General features: G+C 36.9%; 2 protein-coding genes across 3 annotated transcripts; one reads left to right on the forward strand and one right to left on the reverse strand.

The window, feature by feature from the left end:
* extl2 (exostosin-like glycosyltransferase 2) lies at positions 1-10,668 on the reverse strand. Its single transcript, XM_079820006.1, has 6 exons — positions 10,246-10,668; positions 8,707-9,134; positions 6,075-6,145; positions 5,827-5,942; positions 869-1,537; positions 1-251 (listed from the first exon to the last, which is right to left on the reverse strand). Exons 1-5 carry the CDS (start codon positions 10,248-10,250, stop codon positions 1,144-1,146), a joined length of 1,014 nt encoding a protein of 337 aa, XP_079676132.1. The 5' UTR covers positions 10,251-10,668; the 3' UTR covers positions 1-251; positions 869-1,143.
* LOC307128276 (putative oxidoreductase ZK1290.5) lies at positions 10,586-25,635 on the forward strand. Of its 2 annotated transcripts, XM_079820008.1 has the most exons (8): positions 10,586-10,911; positions 16,806-17,054; positions 17,170-17,271; positions 17,360-17,451; positions 20,613-20,795; positions 21,718-21,777; positions 22,165-22,289; positions 23,834-25,635. In XM_079820008.1, exons 1-7 carry the CDS (start codon positions 10,824-10,826, stop codon positions 22,258-22,260), a joined length of 870 nt encoding a protein of 289 aa, XP_079676134.1. In that variant the 5' UTR covers positions 10,586-10,823; the 3' UTR covers positions 22,261-22,289; positions 23,834-25,635. The 2 variants fall into 2 exon arrangements, with proteins under 2 accessions (XP_079676134.1, XP_079676133.1); XM_079820007.1 differs by lacking the exon at positions 22,165-22,289 and having other exon boundaries at positions 10,763-10,911; positions 23,834-25,580.
* The last annotated feature ends 5 nt before the right edge of the window (positions 25,636-25,640 follow it).

Consider the following 25,640-nt stretch of genomic DNA (forward strand, 5'->3'; position numbering starts at 1 on the left):
TTAACATTTGTTATTTTTTATTCTGAAAACAAGCTTCCATAGTATCATAAGGAAATGCATACATTCTCAACAAAAAAAAAGAAGAATCCAAGCCTAAATTTAATATAAATGTAATTTAAAGGGATTGTTCACCCAAAAACGAAAATGTTATGTTTTTCTGCTTACCCCTAAGGCATCCAAGATGTAGGTGTCTTCGTTTCTTCAGTAGAACACAAATGAAGATTTTTAACTCCAACCGTTGCTGTGTGTCACTCATATAATGCCTGTCAATGGGGTCTAATTCTATTAGAGTAAAAAAAACATGGACAGACAACTTCAAATTAAACCCCGCGGCTCGTGGTGACACATTGATGTCTTAAGACACGAAACGATCGGTTTCTGAGAGAAACCGAACGGTATTTATGCAAATATATCACCTCATATCAGACGAACGCTTTAGCTCTCCAGACTGCCATCACTTCCCGTAGGTGAGGTCAAAATTCCTGCCGGGTCATAGATATATACATAGAGACCTCATTAGTGCCTGCGTGGATCATGCGCGTGGATCGCTCGAATGAGGAATCTACGTATACATATCTATGACCCGGCCGCTATTTTGACCTCACCTACGGGAAGTGATGGCAGTCTGGAGAGCTAAAGCGTTCGTCTGATATGAGGTGATATATTTGCATAAATACAGTTCGGTTTCTCTCAGAAACCGATCGTTTCGTGTCTTAAGACATCAATGTGTTGTCACGAGCCGCAGGGTTTAATTTGAAGTTGTCTGTCCATGTTTTTTTTACTCTAATAGAATTAGTCTCCATTGACAAGCATTATATGAGTGACACACAGCAACGGTTGGAGTTAAAAATCTTCATTTGTGGTCTACTGAAGAAACGAAGACACCTACATCTTGGATGCCTTAGGGGTAAGCAGAAAAACATAAAATTTTCGTTTTTGGGTGAACTATCCCTTTAATTATACATGTAAAACCATCAAGGCCTGAGAATGTTACTGTTGCAAAATTCCATCAAACCTGTGCTGGACAAACTCATGTATTATGAGATGTGCACTTTTAAGGTTTAAAATTACCATGCATGGCATTTGTCCAAAAAGATGACATCTCATAATTGAGATTGCACCTGTCTCTCAAATGTGCTGACATCATATCCTGCTCTTGTGATTAGCATAGCTGGGAAAGCCGAACTGAGAGATCATGATGTTGGAGTGGCGGAGCGGCATTTTACCGTAGATCTGTGTCAGCTTTTTGAGGCAGTAAGAGCGCTGCAGCATGTGCTCCGCTCTGTGCCACATGCCCACATACCCGCTGCTGGCTTCCTTCTCCAGATTACGCATATCTACGGGTCTCACGAACACCCCGGAGGGGCGCTTCAGTCCGGATACCTTTGAGAGTTGATGTGCCACAGCAAAGTTCATGGCGATGTCGTCACAGTTCTGGGTTTCGTCCACCAGAGTGTGCACTTCACCGGGCTGATCTTGGTACAGCTTCAGGAAGCTCCGATGGAAGAACGCCGCACCCACTAGGATCATTGAATAGCTAATGGAATGATAAAATGGCATTTAAATGGATTTATTGCATGGTTGTGACTTTTTTGCTGCTCTTTTCAACACATTTTACATTCATAATGTGAAATAGAGGTCAATTACAAGTGTCCACCATAAAGAACATTTTATCAAGTTTAAAAGCGTTGTTATTGTTATTTTAGGATTATTTCTATACTATTATAGCATTTATTATAATATTTTAAATTAGCTTTTATATTTTTAAAAAGTTATGTTTTTTAAATTTTTATATTTAGTATAATATTTATGTGTATGTAATATATATATATATATATATATATATATATAGCTCGGGAAATAATTAAGAGACCACTTAACATTGATTTCTCAATGTTAAGTGGTCTCTTATTTTTTTCCAGAGCTGTATATATATAATTTATTTATTTATTTTATTTATTTTATTTTTACAATATAAATTACACAATTTATTTTAATTTAATTTTTAATTCAACTTTGGCAACATTTATCATTTTTTAAGCTGAAATAAACTACAATATACATATTATTTAATCTAATATGTATATTGCATTTTATTTCAGCTTTGTTTCATTTAGTTAACATTAAAAATGCATCTTAATACGCATATACTAAGTTCTTTCAAATATGCTCTTTGTATTCTTTCATGTTGGTTTCAAATCATTTTGTAAAGCTTTATTCCTACACCCCATATGCTTTGTGCGAATTATTGGTGTAACTTCAGTTAAAGCTGCAATCCGTAACTTTTTGGGGTTACAAATTATCCAAAATCAATTCGAGCAAGTACACAAGGAGCCAGTATTCAAAACAAACTCCTTACCTTAGCCCCATTCACAATGGTAAGCTTGTAATAATGTGTTAAAATTAGAGTGGTATGGTGGATTTCCGTGGGAAATACAAGGATGTCTTTGCGTCATCACGTCACGTCTGTATATATAAAGAAAGAGTCCGGCTAGTAGTATCGCTCATGAGGAGCGGAACGCATGTTCTTCAATGGATCTCACAGCAGCTGGAGTAATAAAAATTATAAATTTGATGGAGGATTGTAATTCAGAAAGGCCAGCCATCGGTGACAACTGGAGAGTCACCCGAAGTCAAAAGCAAAAGATTAGACTGTACAGAAATTTAAATATATACTGGTTACACGTAGTAAAACAATGCTAATGCTGTTAACATTAACAATTTGAGAACAAAGTATAACAATAATAATGATAATTTGCATGGTTTGATGTTATACGAGCGATCGATTTAATCATCGCTGGTAGCGCGATTTATTGTAATGTTTTGTTCCCAAAAGTGGCAGACATGTTACACATTACTTGTTCAGATGACATTTTCTGGTAAAAATTCTTATTTAGGTTATACTCCAAGACATAGAATCTGTTGGTTCACACCCTTAACGCAATAATTAAGTATGTTACAAAGCATGTTACAATAATAAATAGTAACATACTTTGCCTTATAATAAAAAATGTTCATTAACTTCAGCATTGCGTGATACTATTTCAAAGTGATTTCTGTCATTTAGATTGTATTTACCCTTGAAAACAAACCTGGAAAAAGGATTTGAGGAGTAAAACGAAAAGATTCTTTGTGCATTCCAGTGAGTTATTAATGGAATTTATCGTAAATTAAATCGGGAGAACAGACCACAAATGCACAGTATATGTTGTCCATTTTCATACTATTAGCCTACAGTGGAATGCAAATATGTATGGAATGCCATATATACAGTATTATTCTTGTTATAACATGTTACGTTAAAATACCAAGCATTACGTTATTCTCATGATGTCTGAAAATAAAACAAAGGAAAATTGACAGCTCATTCATTCAAACTGACGCAGAAGCTTCATTGCCGGGCGACCAAATAAAAATTTGTCAAGTGGGCTTTTATTTGGACAAGCCCTCAACCCTTCGAGGAACGAGTCTACTCAACACGTTTCTCCTAATGATGACACACAGCTCTATCTTTCATTTCAACCAGATGATCTCACTGCATGATTCTCAAACTGCCTGGCGAACTTCTCGACATGGATGAGAGAACTTCACCTGCAGCTCAACCTGGCAAAGACTGAGTAATCTTTGAAGACCAACTGACCTTGACAGACCACATTGTTAAGACAGCTTGGTCATGCAAATCAGGATGATCAGGCCTTTCCTAACTGAGCATGCAACACAACCTCTCGTCCAGGCCCTGGTCATTTCTAGGCTTGACTACTGCAATGCTCTTCTGGCTGGACTTCCATCATGTGCAGTCAAACCTCTGCTGCAGCACGTCTTCAATGAACCCAAAAGGGCCCACGTCACACCTTTCTTTATCTCTCTGCACTGGCTACCGCTCGCTGCTCGCATCAAGTTCAAGGCATTGACGCATGCTTACAGATCCACCACAGGCTCAGCACCCTCCTACTTCCACTCGCTCTTACGAGTCAACATCCCTACCAGAAGCCTATGATCGGTAAATAAGCAATGGCTCAAGGTACCATCACAGAGAGTCACAAAAAAATTTTGTTCACCGTTCCTGGCTGGTGGACTGATCTCCCCGCCTTCATCCAGAATGCAAAATCATGACAATATTCAAAACTGCTGAAAACTCATCTCTTCCGTGAGCACTTAAACTCATCATAAACTTAAAAAAACAAACAAACTATGTTTTCACTTTCCTTTAATCCCTCCCTATTCTAGCTTAAGCTATAACTTTGTATTTTAAGCACTACTTCTGTTTGTTTCCCTCTTCACGATGAATCGCTTGCTGTATACCTCATTTGTAAGTGGCTTTGAATAAAAGCGTCTGCAAAATAAATAAATATAAATGTACACTTCAGGCAGATCCATAGACCACAATGCTGATTGTGACGTGTCAGCAGATCACACTTAATTTACCCCCACCCACATAACTCTAGCGAATGATATTGGAGTTTTGACATTTGACAGCATTTTATACTTAATACCTTAAACTGACTGTTTTTTACACAGTTATAGTTTATTGCATTATCAATTTCGTTTGTAATTTTTTTATATTTTCTCCAACAGCCCAAGGATACACACAGGCCTATATAATGGGGCATAAAACCAATTCTTAAGGGAAAAAAAACTGTAAATAATAAATCAGCTCCATTGCGGATTCCAAGTGATCAAGGGCTCAGGGTGTTCCATTTAAACCCATTGTGCAACGTAAGCAATGTCGTACATCGAAGTGAACAAGATGTAGAGACATTAGTGAGGGAAGGGCATAAACAAATGGACTTAAAGCTACACTATGTAACTTTTCCGTCCACTAGAGGTCGCCTGTTCAAAACAAAGGCGTAGTTTGATGACGCCACTTTTGAGCGCAGAATCTTGGGACATGTGGTCTTCACCTCACAGCCGGTGGAAAACAGTCAGGATAGGACTCGGGCAGAAATCATGTTCATAGATGCGATTATTAACATTACTGTAGTCTGAAGCAGAGCAGGGCCGAGTGTTGTGGAGCTGAGCAAGGCCGCTGGAGCGATTGAAGAGCGGGACTGTTATTATGGCATAGTCGCCGCCGGGACTTTTATTATGACACGGTTGCCGGCGCCACTTCCTCTTTTCCAGTCATGAGTATGATGTAACGCAACTGTTTATCGTATTAGATATATCTGAGTGTGTTGAAAAGGAAGTTATGACGTTCACTCGGCGGCTGCTATGACACTTGTTCACACTGCTGTGAGAGTAAAGCGTTTCACTGAATAAAACCGGAAACCGAGGGTGACGCAGATATGACGCAATCGACAGGCGACTCCCTCATACGCATAGCTCACACGTCCCGGTTCCTTGGTTAAAATAGCAATTTCTCACGATTTACAAATAGTTGGAAACATTTGGGATATTCTAAGTACTCAACTGAACAAAATATATAACACTGGCCTAGTGGTTTCTGGATATTTTACTGCAAAAATCCTACATAGTTCACCTTTAAACGCAGTCTCAATCGCAAGCACAACACAGCTGTCAATCATGAAGTTACACCCCGTTTACTCAGCGTGATAAAAACGACCCAAAATGACAGAAAGAAACCATCTTTGAAAAAAAATTATTTGATGTGTAATTGGATTTTTATTACCTATATTGCGGCCAGCCACCAGGGGGCAATCAAAATGCTTTGGCTTCACTTTTCAGATATATGCAGCATACTTGAGTCATTTAAAGCCATTTGCCACAATGTTTTCACAATGCTTATAAATATTTCAGAATATTTAACCATGAAAAATATAGGACAAGACAGACCTGTCAAAAAAGCAGCATTTTTCCCAATCTCACCTGTCGCCTCCACCTTTGTCTGGATCCTGAAGCTCAAAGCTGCCATAGCTGTACACACCAGATGCTGTGGTCACATGCTTCCGTGGAACAAAACCCGCAATCTGATCTGGGAATTGCTACAACACAAATTGAAATGATTAGATTATGTGTCTCTAAAGAGAGTAACTGAAACAGCATTTAAAATGATAGTCAAGTAAAACGCATTCTCCACTGACTGTCAATAACACAACACTTATGGCAAACATTACCTTCCAGACAGAAAATGCAAAGCTGATGTCAGGAACACTGACCAATGTGTCATCGTCTAGCATCAAAACAGCTGCCCGGGTGAAAGAGAGTGTCAGTCAGTACAATCTCAAAGACAAGAGTACATACAGTTGTAATGAATCTATTAGGATCATGCCTTAAAGGGACAGTTCACCCAAAAATGACAATTCTGTCATCATTTATTCACCATCATGTCGTTACAAACTTGTATGAGTGAATGACTTCTGGGAAAACAAGATATTTTCAGAATTTTTCACTATTTGTCCATTCAAAGGAAGTCAATGGTCACCAAAACGGTTTGGTTACCCATATTCTTCATAACATAATCTTTTGTTCTCTGCAGAAGAAAGAAACTCACACAGGTTTGGAAAACATGAGGGGGAATTATATAATGACATAATTTCTCTTTCTTCGTTTACTCTAATGTTGTTTCAAACTTATATTAAATACAAAAGTTATATACGATTTTTGTCCTATCTATGCAATTCATACACACCATCACTACTTCTATGATGAGCATGTTTTTAATTTCTGAATGAATATTTGTTTAGATCATTTTGTGGGGCATAAAGTAAAAACTGTCGAAACAACTAGGGGTGTAACGGTACACGTATTCCTATCGAACCGTTACGGTACAGGGCTTTTGGTTTTGTGCACATGTGTACCGAACGGTTCCGAATGCAATCTTTAATCTTTTTTTTGTTTTAAGCGCGGAACACACTTCAGTCCGAGTTCCCACACAAACATATTAAGTATTCAGTCCATTTTATCGTGAAATTCAAACGATAAATGTAGTTTTGACGCTCTTTAATGTGACGTGACAGCGCGGCGCGCAAGTGAACGCGATCATCTCTTCTTAAAGAATAAACATAAATGAATATCTCTTAAGGTATGTTGAGGATACATTACAACTTACTGAAACGTATCATATGTCGTGTAGCCTAATCGCTCAATCGGTGTTTCAACCGCGGAAAGACAATAAAACAGCTTGTAAACAATGTCACACAGCATCACATTTACCTCAGGAGTCATTCAGTGTCCACAGGCTGTTAGTTCACTAAAGAAACTAACTCTTTCACTAAAGATATGCACTATATTAACCGTTATATTCATTATATTCTAGTTAACCTGTTAGTGATGTCTTGTTTATTTAATGTAACTTATGTTTAAATAAATCTTTCATGAAAATGACAGCCACTGTGTATAAATGATTATATTTCAACAACGAATTGGAGAAAAAAAAAAAATATTATTAGATTTAGCTTTATGTGAAGCTTATGAGTGTTGATTATTATATCTAAAAATAAATAGCAACTGCACTTAGGCTATTATCTTTAAGAAACTTTTAGTTATAATTAATTTGAATTAATTTAAGGACAGACACAATTTGTTCAGTAAACCACTGTTTAAAAATAAATCAAAAGCAATTTTGTAAAACTGCTGTACCGAACCTGTGACATCAAAACCGAGGTACGTACCGAACCGTCAGTTTTGTGTCCCGTTACACCCCTAATCGAAACGCTTTGAGTACCTTCAAGGCATGGTCCCTGACACATACGGAGTTTCGCAACGATACTCTAATGGGTTCTTAAAATACAGCATTTTAGGACAAAATTCTAAATGGCTGATGCCCACAATAGTCAAAAGACCAGTTTTATGATCTTAGGGTAAACCATTTAGAATTTATAAGCAAACATTTTTTTCATAACTCCTGACCAGTAGGCGGTGCTGTGCCAAAACACTGCCTCAGGTTCTGCTCGAATCAAGTTTGGTCTGAATATGCGAAAGCATTGCCTCACGTCCAATTTGGCATGCTCTTTGTCAAATTCGGTTGCACGTTACTCGAGAACTGTTGGGTTTATCAAAAAGATTTTGATAACTTTTTGCAAGCACAGTCTGAAGATGAAGAAGAAGCACAAGCTCCTCCTAGGCGGTTCATCCGAATTTCACGGAAATCTAATCAGATGATTAGATTTCCGTGAAATTCGGATGAACCGCCTAGGAGGAGTTTGAAAAAAGTGTTGGCGGAAAATTACGAAAAATTGTGTTTCTAGTCCTTATGGTTCAAAAGTTATTAGCATAAATGAAAGTGATTTGTACAGTTGGTGGCGCTAGAGGGATTGAGTTAGAGACTCCGAATTTGATGTGGTGAATGTTTGGACTGTACTCTATATGTGAGCCAAATTGCACAACTTTTTACCATATGGTTCTATGGGCCGTCATAGACTTCCATGGCGAAAGAAGAAGAGTAATAATAGGAAATCACACCTTCAGTGATTGGCCCCTAATAATAATATTTAATGCATTAAAAGTATTTTAATGATAAAAAATTGCATGTCTATAAAAAAAAAAATGTTCAGGGTGACATTGTGTCCAGAGACTACAGCAGACATGTTTATTAATCTGCGCTGTCCCCGTTAAATAAACAAATTAATAATAATAAAAAATTGTACACTCATGAGTGTTATAATCCAGATTTTAAAAGACTTCCTTTTTATTATCGTGGGCACTCTTATGTCACTGACCCATGAACCAAAATGGGAAAAAAAAAATTTTTTTTGGGTCAACTATCTGGCAGGTCACCTCTACTTCACGTGAGAATCACACACCTACCGTCAGTCTTGATCTCAGGGTGCGGCTGCAGTCGATTGCGCATTCTGTTGACGGTCTGCTCTTTGAAGATGACGGGCACAGGGTGTGGGCCGAGGGTATCCCATAGTTTCCTGGGCGGTGGCTCGCCGGGGTTATTCCACACTATGATGATGCAGTGCAGGTGAGGCACAGCCTGATAATGATTGAGGAGCCTGAGGAGTATATCTGTGCGGTTGTACGTTTGCATGATTATAGTAAAACTATCCTCTGGGCCCAGGAGGGTAAGTGAGGTGTTGGATCTACGGCGGAGCTGCTGGAGAATGCTGCCGTCCTCATTGTTAGGCAATAAAAAGGTCAGAGAGGCTCCAGCCAGAAGCAGTAACACAATAGAGCTAATGATGAAGTGTGTCCGCACGCGGCCCAATGATCTGCAGTAGCACAAACGAATCCTGAAGACAGGAGAAGACAAGAGGTTTAAAGAGAGTTTTTATATCGCTGCAAACCCATATACGTTTGTTTTTCGGTGGAACACAAAGAGATATTTTGTAGAATGCCCAATTTGCTCTTTTCCATAAAACAAAAACACACTGTGACAATGCTGACAAGCATTACTTATTACTGGAATAAGATCTCAGACAATGATTGTGTGGGTGGGTGTATACACACAAACAAACAAGATATAAAAAAAAATACTTTTACGTTGTTACAAAACATTCTATTTCAAATAAATGCATCACGTTTTCCACAAAAATATGAAGCAGCACAACTGTTTTCAACATTGATGATAATAATAAATGTTTCTTGAGCAGCAAATAATCATATTAGAATGATTTCTGAAGGATCATGTGGCAATGAAGACTGGAGTAAAGATAATTACTCTGTATATTAAAACAGAAAATATATTTAAATTATAATGATATCTCACAATATTACAGGTTTTACTGTATTTTTACAGCCTTTGTGAGTATAAGAGACTTCTTTCAAAAACATTTAAAAAAAAAAAAGTTTTGGAGTAACACAAACAAGTAAATAGTGAGATTTTATTTTTTATTTTCGGTGAACTATCCCTTTAAACATGCTTTACACATTACCACACTGACCATAACAGCATTTACAGAATTATAAATGCTTGGACTTATTGGTGGAATTTAATAAAGGGGGACTATTATTTTATATATTTTTTTTATTTTATTTAGATATAGCACTGGAAGATCGAACTGATACAGTTTCACTACCATCTCTATGCAGGTTTTATTCTCAAAGTTCAGTTGTTGTTTAATGGCACAAACAAAAAAGGTCCATATCGAGCAAAAAAAAGAATAATATGTGTTAACACACATGTTAATTATACCCGGATGCCTTTCGTGCATGCCAACAGTTTTACTAAAATTGTGTGACTCTGTTAAAAACAACATAAAACATTGTTGATTTAAGGCTGAAAAGACACGGTATGCGACGCACTATCACATGTATCAAATAAACTCAATAGACCTTTCATGATTATGAGTAGATTTAACATGAGTAGATTTTCATTTTGAAATATGAAAAAGCAACAAGTACCTCATTGTATTCCCATCATACAAGTCAAGGCTCCAGAAGGAAGTTTACTTGGTCGCGCACGCGCACTGAGTTTCTTATAGTGAATTGCTCTCCGACTCATTTTCGTGAATCTGTTCGTTGCAAAGAACCGGTTCAAAACGAGATTAAGCGGTTCTTCTTGGCCAATTACGAACCTTACGAACCTGTCCTAAAGAGCCTTTTTTCTTGGTTCACTGATTCAGCGAGTCCAGCATATCCGAATGATCAGTTCGACCACTAATTCAGTCAGTTTAGCAAATGATTCACTTTCATTCGGTTCATTAAAAGTTTCGACTCAACGGAACGTTCTCGAAGCTTATTTATTTAGAATAGAGATAAGTTTGATATTGGTACATCCTTAGACATGATTTATTTTGTGTGTCCCCATTTTATAGGCGTCGTCGCAAAGCAACTTTACAGAGACATTAAATAAACGCTCGCGTTCTTTCCTGCAGAGAGCGGTAGTGAGTGAACTGCCTTACTGAAACGGGTTTTCTTCACTGATTACACATCAAATCGTTTTGTGTTCATAGAAGAGCACATGATCTGCAGTCTAAAATATGGTGTCAATTCCCAACAGCTGCTCTGCGCTGTCCTGTCCTGCGGTTACGCTGTCGAATGGACTGAACATTCCCATTCTGGGTTTAGGTGAGAACAAAGCAGAATTTTGCAACAACATGAATGAATGATAGAAGCATGTTTCAACTCACTGCTTGACTATCTGGCTGAACGGGCTGAACGCACGTCATATTTATGAGATGAAAAGTAGAAATTATGACATAAACATAATTGTCATAATATTGACATTTTAATGTAAAAATTTCGACATCTTTATTCTTTTTGTTATATTTCATAGTATGTCATAGTATAATGGCTAGGATAGCATAGTAGGCCTATAGTTTTTTCATAATTGCGACTTTATCTCATTTCAACTTTTTGTCATAATGTGTTTACATTTTATCTATTGTTTAACTATTGTTCCCCATGAAACAATACGGCATATTTTACATGACATGTTAATCAACTTTCACGCCACATGGTTTTCCATAAATAGATGTACCCCAATTAACACAAAATCATAATGATTAACAAGATTTTCTATTATTACCTAAGATTATCTATTTTGTACTATTTGTTATTATGTTCTATTCATTTCTTTGTTTTGTTAATGTTTTTATGTGTGTGTGATTGTGTCAATGTGATGTGTAACAAATTTCCTAAGGGGTAAATAAACTGAACTGAACTAAAAATAATAAAATAAAATAAAAATACTTTTTGGAGCACTTGACAGGCAAATTATCCCAATAGTTTTTTCTCAACTTCGCTTTAAAATAAAGGTTACATAAATATTTCTAAATTAGCAGATTTAGTATACACATTTACTTATTCTCTACATATTACATAAAATACAATTTATTGTGATATATATTTTTTTAATGTGTAAAATCATTAAATTAATGTATGTCCCTCAAACTCCAGTTCACCCTGTTACTTTGATGCTATTTGCCCTTTCCTATTTGAAGCTGCAGTTCCTAAGTTTTGCCTCTTTGTCGCCATCTCTGTTTGAAACCTGCATTTGCAGTTTTTTGCGGAATTATCTTCTTTACGTGGGTTGTGCATCGGCACGGCTCCTCAGCGCGGATGAATCTAATGTTTTGAGGAGTTTGTGTGGCTTGCTGTCAGTCACCACACCTGAGTGGATATTGTACTTCGAAATCACAGATTCTACGTCTTGGAAGTAAGACCAAAATAATAAGTTTCACCTAAACATATCATCTGAACAAATAAGTAACATGTCTGCCACTTTTGTTCTGACCAACTGAGAAAAAAGCATTACTATAAATCTAACAATCGCTTAGCTCACATCACATCAAACCATGCAAATGATTATTGTTATACTTTGTTCTCAAATTGCTAATGTTAACAACATCAACACTGCATGACTACGTGTATGGTGTATATTAGTGTTAACTGTAGATTTAAATATCTGTACAGTCTAATCTTTTGCTTTTGACTTCGGGTGTCTCTCCAGTTTTCTCCATTGTTTTTTTTTTAGCTTTTATATATATGTTAAAGTTCTATATGTAAATCTTCTGCTAGCATGTTGTTCTATCCTAACTAGTAATGGGCTTTATTAGCTTAAAACGTCCACCCTGTTAAGACCCACCCAGTAACAGGGTGGACACATGCCATAGAATGTGAAATTTGAAATTTGTGGTCAAGATTATAGGGTTATATTAACCTGAGCTTGGCCAGTGTGTTTTAATGATAAACAGTAGAGCTGCAAGATTAATCGTTAAACGATTATCGCAATCTCGATTCAAACGCCCACAAAATCTTATTCCTAAATGACAACAATTCTCCTGTGTCTGTTAAACCTTTGACAAAATCACACCGGAACATTCAAATGTGTTTTTGCTGCTGCTGAAACAGAAAAAGTCTTTTCAACCTCAGAGTAGGATTATTTCTCTTACAAATATTCAAAATATCACGGTAATAAAAAACCAACTGTATACTGTATATTGCGCTGCTGTCACTTTAGTAACGTTACACGGGTCTAATACACACATGGGATTTCTGTACTTGCTGCATACGTGCACAGACATAACCAACTGTTTTTATGTGAACTATGTGTGTATCTCACATAACTTTGTGTGCATTAGACTAGTTCTATTTCATGTGTTATTGCGATTAAACTGTTAAGTTTAGTATTCTCGGATGTCGACGTCCAGCTCTCTGTGCGCATGCCTCGGGTGTGTGTGCTCAAGTTGAGAGTGATATGGCTTTAAAACGCATGCAGATGATAATATTTCGTGAGGATGAAGAACTGCGAGAGCAGGGTTGCATAACTACTCAAAACTAGCCCAAAACAAGCCCAATCCTATTGCGTTTCGGGGGGTTCCCCGGTAAAAATCGCATTCGGGTGGTAAAATGTGTTTTTTTTTGTCTGGGTTCCCTGCTAAAATTCGCATTCCCTTTGCTAAATATCATATAATTGGGGTTGCTTCAACCCACGCACATGAAAAACAGCCCGCGCCAACAGTGTTAAAGTAGCCCAAATCACAAGAAAACCGCAGTCTTGGCAACACTGCACAACAGAGATGATCATCAAAACCAAGTCTCCATTTTCATTTGCGTGTTCACAAGCTGTGAAGGCTGCTCTCTGGGGTGGGGAGCAGCAGCTCATTTGCATTTACATTTATATTTATTTATGCATTTGGCAGACGCTTTTATCCAAAGCGACTTACAGTTAATACAGGGACAATCCCCCTGGAGCAACGTGGAGTAAAGTGCTCAAGGACACACTGGTGGTGACCGCTGGGATCGAACCAGCAACCTTCTGCTGAATATCAGTTTAGTGGTTTAACCCACTGGACCACCATCTCCAGTTTTAACCCCTCTGGGGTTCTTCATTTATGGGTCACACTCAGGACCTTTGGGTCAAAAATGATAAAAAAAGATTTGAGTAAAATCAATGAAATATATTTTTGTTCAATAATATTTTTTATTTTCTTTTTTGGTGTTTTGAGATAATTTTATGATTAATAATTAATATTTATGCAATAATTATGACCCATTTTTTCCCCATTGAATATAATAAAAAATGTTAAAAAAAAAAAAAAATATATATATATATATATATATATATATATATATATATATTAGGGGTGTAACGGTACACGTATTCGTATTGAACCGTTTCGGTACAAGGCTCTCGGTTCGGTGCACGCGTGTACCGAACGGTTATGAATGCAATCTTTAACAGTTAACAGTCGGCTTGTTTAAAGCGCGGAACAAACTTCAATCCTAGTTCCCACACGAACATATTGAGTATTCAGTCCATTTTATCACGAAATTCAAACGATAAATGCATTTTAATGCTCTTTAATGTTACGTGACTGATAGACGCGTATCAGTTCAACTTCAAGCGGCAGCAGCAGCGAGTGAACGCGTCGCGATCAGGAAGAGAATAAATATAAATTAATATCTTGTTGAGGATACATTACAACTTACTGAAACGTATCATATGTTGTGTAATCACTCCATCGGTGATTCAACCGCGGAAAGACAATAAAACAGCTGGTAAACAATGTCGTGTAGAATCACGTTTACCTCAGAAGTCAGTGTCCACAGCTGTTAGCTCACTAACGTTAGAGAGATTAACTCTTTCACTGAATACATGCACTATATTAGCCTATATATTCATTATATTAGCCTATATATATTCATTATATACTACTTAGCCTGTTAGTGATGTCTTGTTTATTTAATGTATGTTTAAATAAACCTGTCATTAAAATTACAGCCACTAAATGATTATATTTCAACAAAAAATTGGAGAAAAAATTATAATAATTCGATTTAGAAGTTACTGCAAAAACTGCCTTATGTGAAGCTTATGAGTGTTGATTATTATATCTAAAAATAAATAGCAACTGAATTTAGGCTAATAGTTTGGGCTCTGTTGTTAATCTTTAATAGCAATATGTAAGTAAGGGCTCCCTATATAGTTTACAGCATTATCTTTAAGAAACTTTTAGTTATAACTGAATTAATTTAAGGACAGACACAATTTTTTTTCATTAAACCACTGTTGAATAAAAATTAATAAAAAGCAATTTTGTAAAACTGCTGTACCGAATCCGTACCGAACCGTGACTTCAAAACCGAGGTACGTACCGAACCGTCAGTTTTGTGTACCGTTACACCCCTAATAAATATATATATATATATATATATATATATATATATATATATATATATATATATATATATATATATATATATATATAATTTTTTTTTATTAAAGCTGTATTTCATTTTAGAGTCAAGCCTAGGCCTCATGAAAACAATTTTTTTAATGAGATCGGTGCCATCCGGTGGACACATTGAGCATTTTTATCACACAATAGCACATTTTTACCACTATAGTGGATCTTGCGTTTTATAAAAAGTTTTTAAAAAATCGTAGCTTCATCGGAATGGTCCGAAACTTGGTGACTTTATTGGTACTTGGTATATGAACACCCAAAAAAATTGGGGACAGGATTTGAAAAGTCTAAGTGGTCGTAAAAAAAAAAAGAGTCATATTCAGGACCTTCGGGTCAAAAATGACCACCATAGGAAATTAATGGGAAATTAGTTTTTTTGTGCATACAATCTACAAATCAGCCAGGATGCAGAAAAAAAGGACAGTGAAGGGGTGAATCTCTAAAACATCAAGTGCAAAACAGACACAAAAAAACCACACACACACATACACACACACTTATACACAAATTAACGCGTGCCATTCCAAAAGCTAATTGTGTTTTTGTGTGTGTGTGTGTAAGTTTTTTTTGTCTGTTTTGCTCTCTTGATGTTTTAGAGATTCACCCCTTCACTGTAGAGTCCTTTTTTCTGCATCCTGGCTGATTTGTAGATTGTATGCACAAAAAAACTCTGTATTTTCATATTTTTGCCAATTTCCCATTCATTTCCTATGGGGGTCATTTTTGACCCGAAGGTCCTGAGTGTGACAATTTTTTTTACGACCACTTAGATTTTTCAAATCCTGTCCCCAATTTTTTTGCATGTTCATATACCAAGTACCAATAAAGTCACCAAGTTCCGTACCATTCTGATGAAGCTACGATTTTTAACATTTAACAAAAAAAATTATTCGGGTCAGAAATGACCGAAGACCCCCAGAGGGTTAAAGGAAACACACAAAACAGCTAATTTTTCTCAAACCCAAAAATTGGCATTTTCAAAATGGTATATTAAAGGATCTGTTAGAAATTTTGATCTGAAACTTAACAGATACACTCTGGGGACACCTGAGACTTGTATTACATCTTGTAAAAAAGGGGCATAATAGGTGCCTTTTAATGTTTGATGATAGCATTATTTTACATATGCATATGATTACATATGCTATTCCTTGTTTGTGCTGCTTCTTCAAATGTGTTTTGATCAGGAGATGCAGTACTCTTTCAGAAGATGTGTAATGGCGGCCCCTACCATATAACAGTGAAAACACGGAAAGCCGTACATTTCCATCAATGGTGGTTAAAAAAAAATTATATTTGTCAAAGAATCGTTCATTCAAGAGATTTGTTCAAAAACGCAGATTCATCCTGTAATAAAATTGAAAATTGAATAATACATTCAAACCATTTTTTAAAAAAAATTATAATTCATTCAAATTAATTAAAACACAGCTATTAACATTTTGTCAGAACCTCTAGTAAATTACATGTTTTGTTTAGTTGTCTGATCAAAATCATGATCTCTATTTGAAACTAAAAAAATGTGAATCTCAATTTATCCAGAATCTCGCAGCTTTAATAGACTGAGATGTTTTCTTCCTCTGACAAGACTGTAGGTATGACCTGGGAATGTTTTGGTAGTGTTTGGTCATTTTTGGTAATTTCAATTTTCAGTGGCGGTAGTAGTTATTTGTTAGTGACACCAAAATTGACAACATGTACTCTTTACCAGTAATGATTTGTGTACACAAGTGTAACAGTTTTGAATTATTGTCGTCTCTCATTCTTCAGGGACATCTCATGATGGAGGCTACTGTCATGAAGCGGTGATTTATGCTCTACAGGAGTGCGGCATAAGACATATAGACACAGCCAAGCGTTATGGCTGTGAAGAGGCTTTGGGGAAAGCTGTGGCTGAGAGTGCTGTACCACGAGAGGAGCTCTGGCTCACCACCAAACTATGGCCTGGAGATTACGGCTACCTGAAAACCAAACAGGCCTGCCGGGACTCGTGTGCCAGGTTGGGGGTGGATTATTTAGGTAAAGAGTGACATGTTGAATCAACTGGTCCTCACATGGACCTCCAATTCTAAATTTCTTTGTAAACAGACATTGACTGTCTTGTAATGGCTTTTGAAACAACTTCTTTTCACAGACCTGTATCTGATGCACTGGCCTGACTGCATGGTTCCAGGTCTCTCCGGTCGCGAGGTTCGAGCGGAGACGTGGAGAGCTCTGGAGGAGCTTTATGATGAAGGTTCATGCTCTTTTAGGCTCATTCTACTGTGCAGAAATGACAGTAACTCAGACAGTTTGTAGATAATGTCCCCTCTTCCTTGTTGCAGGATTGTGTCGTGCCATTGGAGTGAGTAACTTTCTCATCCGTCACTTGAACGAGTTGAAGGATCGTGGTGGAATTGTGCCTCATGTTAATCAGGTATGACTGAATGAATGGCTTTTGACTCAACTCTTAAAACGTAAAAAGGAGAACTGCAACATCTGATGATGATGATGATAATGAACTTTGCACCTCTAAACAAAACATGAAAATGTGTTGGGATCTCATTTAGCTTTATGTATATAGAATTATGCAGTTTACAATATAATGATTATCTTTATTCTCCATGATAACACCAAACAATGTATGTTTATTCTATCTTAAGAGCTTCAATACTACACTCAAAAGCATACTTCATAAACCTCAGTAAAAAATGTTTTGTCAAAATTAAAATAAAATTGCAAAAAAAAAGGGTGGATATAATTTATAAAATAAAATATATCAGGTGATAGTGATGATGATGGTAAACTGTTTTTTATAAAGCATGGTTTATATTGCAGAAGATTGTTACAAATTAAATAGGACATTTAATTTTGTTTGTTTTTTTGTTTTTTTATTGAAAAACTTCCATATACTTCAATAAAGGCATAAAGAAATGTAAAAAAAAGAAAAAAAGAATTGTATTAAACGCATACAATTAAATCAAATTATGCACACAATCTGGAAGGATAATGTTTGATTTGTCATGTGTATGTTGTTGTGATTAGTAATCGTAGGTTTATGCAGTCAAAGCGGTTGATTTAGGAGTTTTCTTGGCATCTCTGTGCGGTCCTGTTTGGTATCGCAGCTTGACTTTAAATCTCATTGTTGCTCTGTACACATACTATACACTGTGAATACTGTAACGTTTTTTTCTGTATGTTTTTTCTCATATGCTTAATTTTTACGACAAGTGTGCGATTAATCGCAATTAATCACACAAGTAAAAATGAAAAAATGAATCTATTGTCAGCCCTAATATATATATATATATATACAGTGGGGAGAACAAGTATTTGATACACTGCTGATTTTGCAGGTTTTCCTACTTACAAAGCATTTTATTGCATGACATAACTATTTGATCACCTACCAACCAGTAAGAATTCCAGCTCTCACAGACCTGTTAGTTAAAGGGTAATTTCAGTGATTTAGCATTAAGCTTTGTATCAGTAGAAACCCCGTAGTATATTTGAATTATGGTACTTTCCCCCCTCATATTCCCCTGAGATGAGAGAATTATGCATTTTATTTCTGGAAAAAATCTAAATTTAGTCTTAAAACTACAGCCAGTAGAAGGAGCTGTTCCGCATGTTTTCAACCCGCCTACAGGGGAGAGATCTCACGTACAGAATGTAAATGCGCTCGGCTCGGCCTCGGTCATTAATAATGGAGTGGTGCAGAGCAAAGTGAGTGTTTCAACTTTTCAATGAATTCCTACGAAAGTTTAGCTTCCATATGCGATCTGAAAACACGCCAGACTGGACACGCGCTGAGAATGACAGCCGCGCTTACCTCAGCTCTTACTTCCCTCTCGTGCTGAATGAAATAAGGATTTGGGATTTGACTCCTGTCCTGTGACTTTTGTTCGGCTCACTCACACTTTATTGAAAAGACACGTTCAGTTTTTAGTTGTAGTGTTTATTCTCTAACTGAACGAAATTCTTGTATTATTATGAAGATCAAAACGACGCTGGGGGAGGTGTAGGGAGTGGCCTCGTAGGGCAGCGAAGCAAGTGCATTTTGGGAGTTGTCTTTCATCCACATGAGACAAAAATACATTTTCTGTCTTTTCTCAGTCTAGAAGGCACCAAATTCAAAAATATTTTCACATTTCTACTACATAAATGACACAGTTTAAATACAAATTCATCTTCCCATTGCTGAAGCCCTCCTGTTCTCCACTCATTACCTGTATTAACTGCACCTGTTTAAACTCGTTACCTGTATAAAAGACACCTGTCCACACACTCATTCAAACAGACTTCAACCTCTCCACAATGGCCAAGACCAGAGAGCTGTGTAAGGACATCAGGGATAAAATTGTAGACCTGCACAAGGCTGGGATGGGATACAGGACAACAGGCAAGCAGCTTGGTGAGAAGGTAACAACTGTTGGCGCAATTATTAGAAAATAGAAGAAGTTCAAGATGACGGTCAATCTCCCTCGGTCTGGGGCACCATACAAGATCTCATCTCGTGGGGCATCAATGATCATGAGGAAGGTGAGGGATCAGCCCAGAACTACACGGCAGGACCTGGTCAATGACCTGAAGAGAGCTGGGACCACAGTCTCAAAGAAAACCATTAGTAACACACTACGCCGTCATGGATTAAAATCCTGCAGCGCACTCAAGGTCCCCCTGCTCAAGCCAGCGCATGTTCAGGCCCGTCTGAAGTTTGCCAATGACCATCTGGATGATCCAGAGGAGGAATGGGAGAAGGTCATGTGGTCTGATGAGACAAAAATAGAGCTTTATTGGTCTAAACTGCTTTTCATGCAGGACGACTGCACCGTATGGATGGGGCCATGTGTCGCGGGATCTTGGCCAACAACCTCCTTCCCTCACTAAAGAGCATTGAAGATGGGTTGTGGCTGGGTCTTCCAGCATGACAACGACCCGAAACACACAGCCAGGGCAACTAAGGAGTGGCTCCGTAAGAAGCATCTCAAGGTCCTGGAGTGGCCTAGCCAGTCTCCAGACCTGAACCCAAAAGAAAATCTTTGGAGGGAGCTGAAAGTCCGTATTGCCCAGTGATAGCCCCGAAACCCGAAGGATCTGGAGAAGGTCTATATGGAGGAGTGGCCCAAAATCCCTGCTGCAGTGTGTGCAAACCTGGTCAAGAACTACAGGAAACGTATGATCTCTGCAATTGTTTCTGTACCAAATATTAAGTTCTGCTTTTCTGATGTATAAAATCCTTATGTCATGCAATAAAATGCAAATGAATTACTTAAAAATCATACAATGTGATTTTCTAGATTTTTGTTTTAGATTCCGTCACTCACAGTTGAAGAGTACCTATGATAAAAATTACAGATTTTCTACATGCTTTGTAAGTGGGCAAACCTGCAAAATCGGCAGTGTATCAAATACTTGTGCTCCCCACTGTATATGGCTGCTTTATTATACAGCAAAATAAAATAAAAGCTATATGACATATTAAGGCAGATTTAGTAAGATTTTTTTTTTCCCTCGATCAGACGTTTTGTACAAGGTGCACATTATGCAGCTGAATGATTTATTGTAGGTGAATGTTACTGTTTGATTGACTTGCAGGTGGAGTTTCATCCCTTCCAGCAGCCCCTGGAGCTGGTTGAATATTGCCGGAAGGAGGATATTGTTTTTGAAGGGTACTGTCCTTTGGCCAAAGGTCAAGCCCTCACTCACCCAGCAATCATGGAGCTCGCCCATAAATATGGCCGCAGTGCGTCACAAATATGCATCCGCTGGAGTATTCAGGTACAGTTTGCTTTTCAAAAGATCCTCAACTGCAGTTTATAGGGATCCCTAAAAAATAAATATTCTACCATCATCTACTCCCCCTCATGTTGTTCCAAACCTGTAGAAGGTTAAATGACTGAGATATATTACTCTAAGATAAGCTCAAAGCTGGTTATGCGTCACACAACTAACAATGTAGACTGTAACACTGTTATGAACCAGCTGCTTATTGCAGAATAAACCCTGATGGGGTGATCAGGTGATCTTACATCAGCCTGAAGGGGTTTATTCTGCAATAACAACCAGCTGGATGTACATTATCCCACTTATTACACGGCTACTTGTCACATTAGTAAATAATTAGACATGAAATACTGATCAAACGAAAATCTTCCGTGGAGAGAGCAGTTGCTAGCAACCGGCAAGTTCAAGCAAACATTTAATGGATACGGTACAGTCATACTACCTATTGCACAGTATTTCACCACATAAATAATTATGGGGATAAGAGATATTGATCTGAGATTAAACTGTTTTAAAATCTTACCTGTTTGCGATCTTATACATTACAGTGTACAAAACAATCATCGCAAAGTGGCAGCAGCTGCGTTTGTATGAAACAAGAGCAAGTCTGCAATACTCAGATAACATAACTGTACACAAAATATTGATTTGATTTTTTTTATATTAGCAAAACTTCCATGAGGAAAGAATGTTCCTAGCAAGCGTAAACTGCTGACTTCAGAAACCCGGATGAGCCCGTGTTATCCATTTGTACCGGTTGTTATAATAATATTTGTGAAACATCTGTCTGTTACAGTAATATAATGATCATCTTCCAACTTTTGATTGTGATATTTTTTCCCAGAATGTCATGCAAATATATTTCAGAAGCAGCCGTTATGTTATTCATTAATTTTAGTTCTACATTTCTTTTCAGAATGGAGTTGTCACAATTCCAAAGTCCACCAAACCACACAGGATTCATGAAAACTGCCAAGTAAGTTTGAATCTGGATCTTAAAGCTGCACATTTCAAATGCACAATAATTTTATACGATATTATATCAAACTTTAAAGTCATTAGCCGAAATAAGACATTTAAAGTCTTGCAATATGCAATGCACTTTAAATCATAAATTATGTTGCACAACTAGCAAGTAACTTTTACCAATTACTAAACCACAGAAGTAAAGTAATACTAAAAATGAATAACACTAATAACTATTTGTACCAATTAACAGGCAGAGCTACACTAAGCTGAAAATTATATTATACATTCTCAGTTCTCTTTTTGCCAGTTTGTACTGTATCATAATTGAGTAAATCAATAGTTTCTCTATGAAATCATCCTTTTTAAACCGCACTCATAATGTTGTGCTGCGCAGGTGTTTGGGTTCAGGTTGGATGATTCAGACATGGCAGCTCTGAGTTTGTTGCATGATGGGAGACATGTGAGCTGGGACCCAACTCATGTGGAATGACCAAATCTCCAAGAAAACCACCTTTTCAGGTGAGCTTGGAAAACAATGGGGCTCAATTTACAAATAACAGGGACCAAAATGGTATTATATCTTTAAGTAATTATGTACACAGGGCTCCAGACTGCGACCATATGGTCGCATTTTGCGACCTTTTTTTTCTGTTGGTGCAGCAAAATTTTGTTAGAGGTCGCACTGGTGCCACCACCACGGTGCCTAACTGATAAGAGCTGCCATTTCTGTTACATATGAGAGACATCAAACGGCAAACGAAATGGGGCCACACTGCGCGGACCGTTTATCAGCTCGGAGCAATAATAGACAGTGCAACGCAAGCTCACACACGGGCCGGTCTCGATCACGCTACACCGTTACTACACAACGCTGGGAGATCCATTGAGAAAGCGTTTGAATTAACCACTGAATGAATAACATTGCAACGAAATCTAGCGGAAGTTTTCGGCGCAGAATTCTCTGTTAATGTTATTTTTAATGTGATGATTTGTAAAACCAGTTTAAAGGTGGTGGCCACTTTGTGGCAAACAGGCACTTTTATTTAAAGAAGACAGGAAATTACCACTATAACCAGTAGTTGGCAGCAGAGGAGCACTCATTGACTTGTTAGTCATTTCCACTTCTTAATATATGGGTAAAAAGTCTCAAAAAATCTCATGGAAAACAAAAACTGTTCTTTGAATTGTGACTGAATTACACAGAAAACAAGTAGAGTGCTCCTTTTTTTATCACTGAAACTCAGTTCAGTGTGATGCTATAGAAGAACAATGGTACATTTAATAAGAGTAAAATATTTAAATTTCCCCCTATAAAAATGAAGTTTTTGCACTTTACTTATTGTTAATAAAAGTTAATTGTATCTGCATATCATTTCAAGCTCAATGCTTCACCGTTACATTTCCAACACACAAAGATGTAATATTATTAGTAACTGCACTTATTAGCAAAACGCAAAACAATAGTAATTTTATGATTAAATTAACTTTATGATAAATTTTCCTCCAGCACCACCAAATCAGGTGCTGCCGCCACCATCTTTAGAGCTCAGTGGCGCTCTCAAATGTTAATCTGGAGCCCTGATGAAAGATGAAATTCAAATTCAAAATTGCTTTATTGGCATGAATGTAAATCGTACAATATTGCCAACACTAGGAATATATGAACATAAATAATAATACATATATGAACATAAATAATAATACTTATGAACATTAATAATAATGATAATAATAAACATCAAAATAGAGGAAAATATAAATTAAACATCTAATTTATATATATAATTACACACACTCACATAACTGAGGGTCACTGTGGTGGACAGTAGGGAAACACACTGAGGTCAGACGTAATACACACATTCACCTGCTGTCTCAGGCTGTGGCACATCCACACGTATCTCGCAGCCAGTGCTGCTGTCTGTCCCTCTCCTAATATTATCATTTGTTCTACTTCAGTCATAGCTGTAAAGTGATGAATGATGATCTCAAAGACATTTTCTGTGTTTAGGTAAAGTTACAGGATTTGATTTTTTTATTTACCTGATATTCATATTTTACAGGTTTTTGGATTCACACTAACAGCAGAAGACATGGACCAAATTAGTGGTTTACACACAAATCAGAAGCTGATTCATCTCACTCATCCAATCTGGAAAGGATAACCTGGCAATCAAAATTCAAGTGGTTTGTTTTTAAGAAACTGACAGGTCCTCATCTCACTGTGAAAGGAAAGGTCATTTTATGAAAGTGATCCATTCAAGGCAATCGGTGATTCACCAAAAGCTGCTGCTGCGGTCACATGTGCCTTTTTAAATGACAACGCAAATGTGGTATTTTAGTCATGTTGAGAGACTATTATTTGTGCAATGTCTAAATATTTATAGTAACAGTAGGGGGAGTACAGGGTACAGAATTTTTGCCTCAAATATTTTTTTTATGACATATTAGCAGTCATTTTACCTGTGGCAAATAAATGTATAACCCTTCAAAGCATGCATGCTGTATTACTGTAACACTACAAAAAAATCTACAACCTCATTGTTTATTTATTGTGTACATAACAGCTAGTTAGTACACTTCATATCCTCAAATACCAGACATGAGCACATTTTTATGGTCTGATGTAAAAATATAGGTGAACATAAGCAAGATAAGTTGATATTGAAGTCTACTCATCCTCATTCTGTATTATCATCAGTTATGGCAGATGCATGTTCTGATTTCCCCTATTGTTTGCTATTATGCTTAAATCTGTCAAATTGTTGCTTCAATGAGAAACACCACTTTACCAAATGTTTATATTTCTAATTCTACTTTAAACTCGTAAATTTGGGAAATTGTTAAAAACAAGAATCAAGAATTGCTGATGACATTCAGGTTGTTTTTGTTCCATATAATGTCAAAGACCACAGGAAAAACTGCATCTTCTGCCTGCAACAAAATCTTTAAAAATATATACATTTTCCTTCACCCAAAAATGTAAATTCTGTCATTATTTACTTACCCTCATGTTGTTCGAAACCTGTAAGACTTTCGTTCATCTTCGGAACACAAATTAAGAATTTTTAATTAAATCTGAGAACTTTTTGTCCCTCCATTGACAGTCTACGCAACTACCTCTTTGACACTTAAAAAAGTTATCATAAAGAGATCGTAAAACTAATCCATATAAATTTAGCGGTTTAGTCCAAATTTTCTGAAGAGACACGATCACTTTATATGGTGAACAGATTGAATTTATGCTTTTATTCACATATTAACATTAATCAACGCACACATTAGTTGTGGTAAGTAGAAGCTCTAGCATGTTTGCTAGAATTAGGTTTATTCTCGTGTTGCGCAGCACTTTTGAGCTTCCTCAAGAACCAATGAGGTTCATTCTTGTGTTACGCAGCATTTACGCAGTACTTTTGAGCTTCCTCAAGAACCAATGAAGTTAATTCTTGTTACGCAGCACTTTTGAGCTTCCTCAAGAACCAATGAGGTTCATTCTTGTGACGCTTAAACTGCCATAAACCGCTCAATACATATGGATTTGTTTTACAATCTCTTTATGAACTTTTTTTCAGCGTCAAATTGTCAGTTGCGTAGTCTAGGGAGGGACAGAAATATCTTCATTTGAGTTCGCAAAAAAACTAAAGTCTAAAGACATGAGGGTAATTAATGACAGAACTTTTTTGGGGTGGTTGGGTAAACTAACCCTTTAAGGTGCAATGCCTTGAACCATAAACTTGTAGTGCAAGTTCTGTACAATTTGTAATAACATGCCATACATTGTGCTCGTGCTGAACCAGGAAAACTACTTTGATCCGTGTTTGAGTCTCTATGAAAAAAAAAAAAAGAACAGCCAACACACATCTTTATAGC

Source organism: Gobio gobio (genome assembly GCF_949357685.1).
Source record: "Gobio gobio genome assembly, chromosome: 6".
Taxonomy (NCBI): Eukaryota; Metazoa; Chordata; class Actinopteri; order Cypriniformes; family Gobionidae; genus Gobio; species Gobio gobio.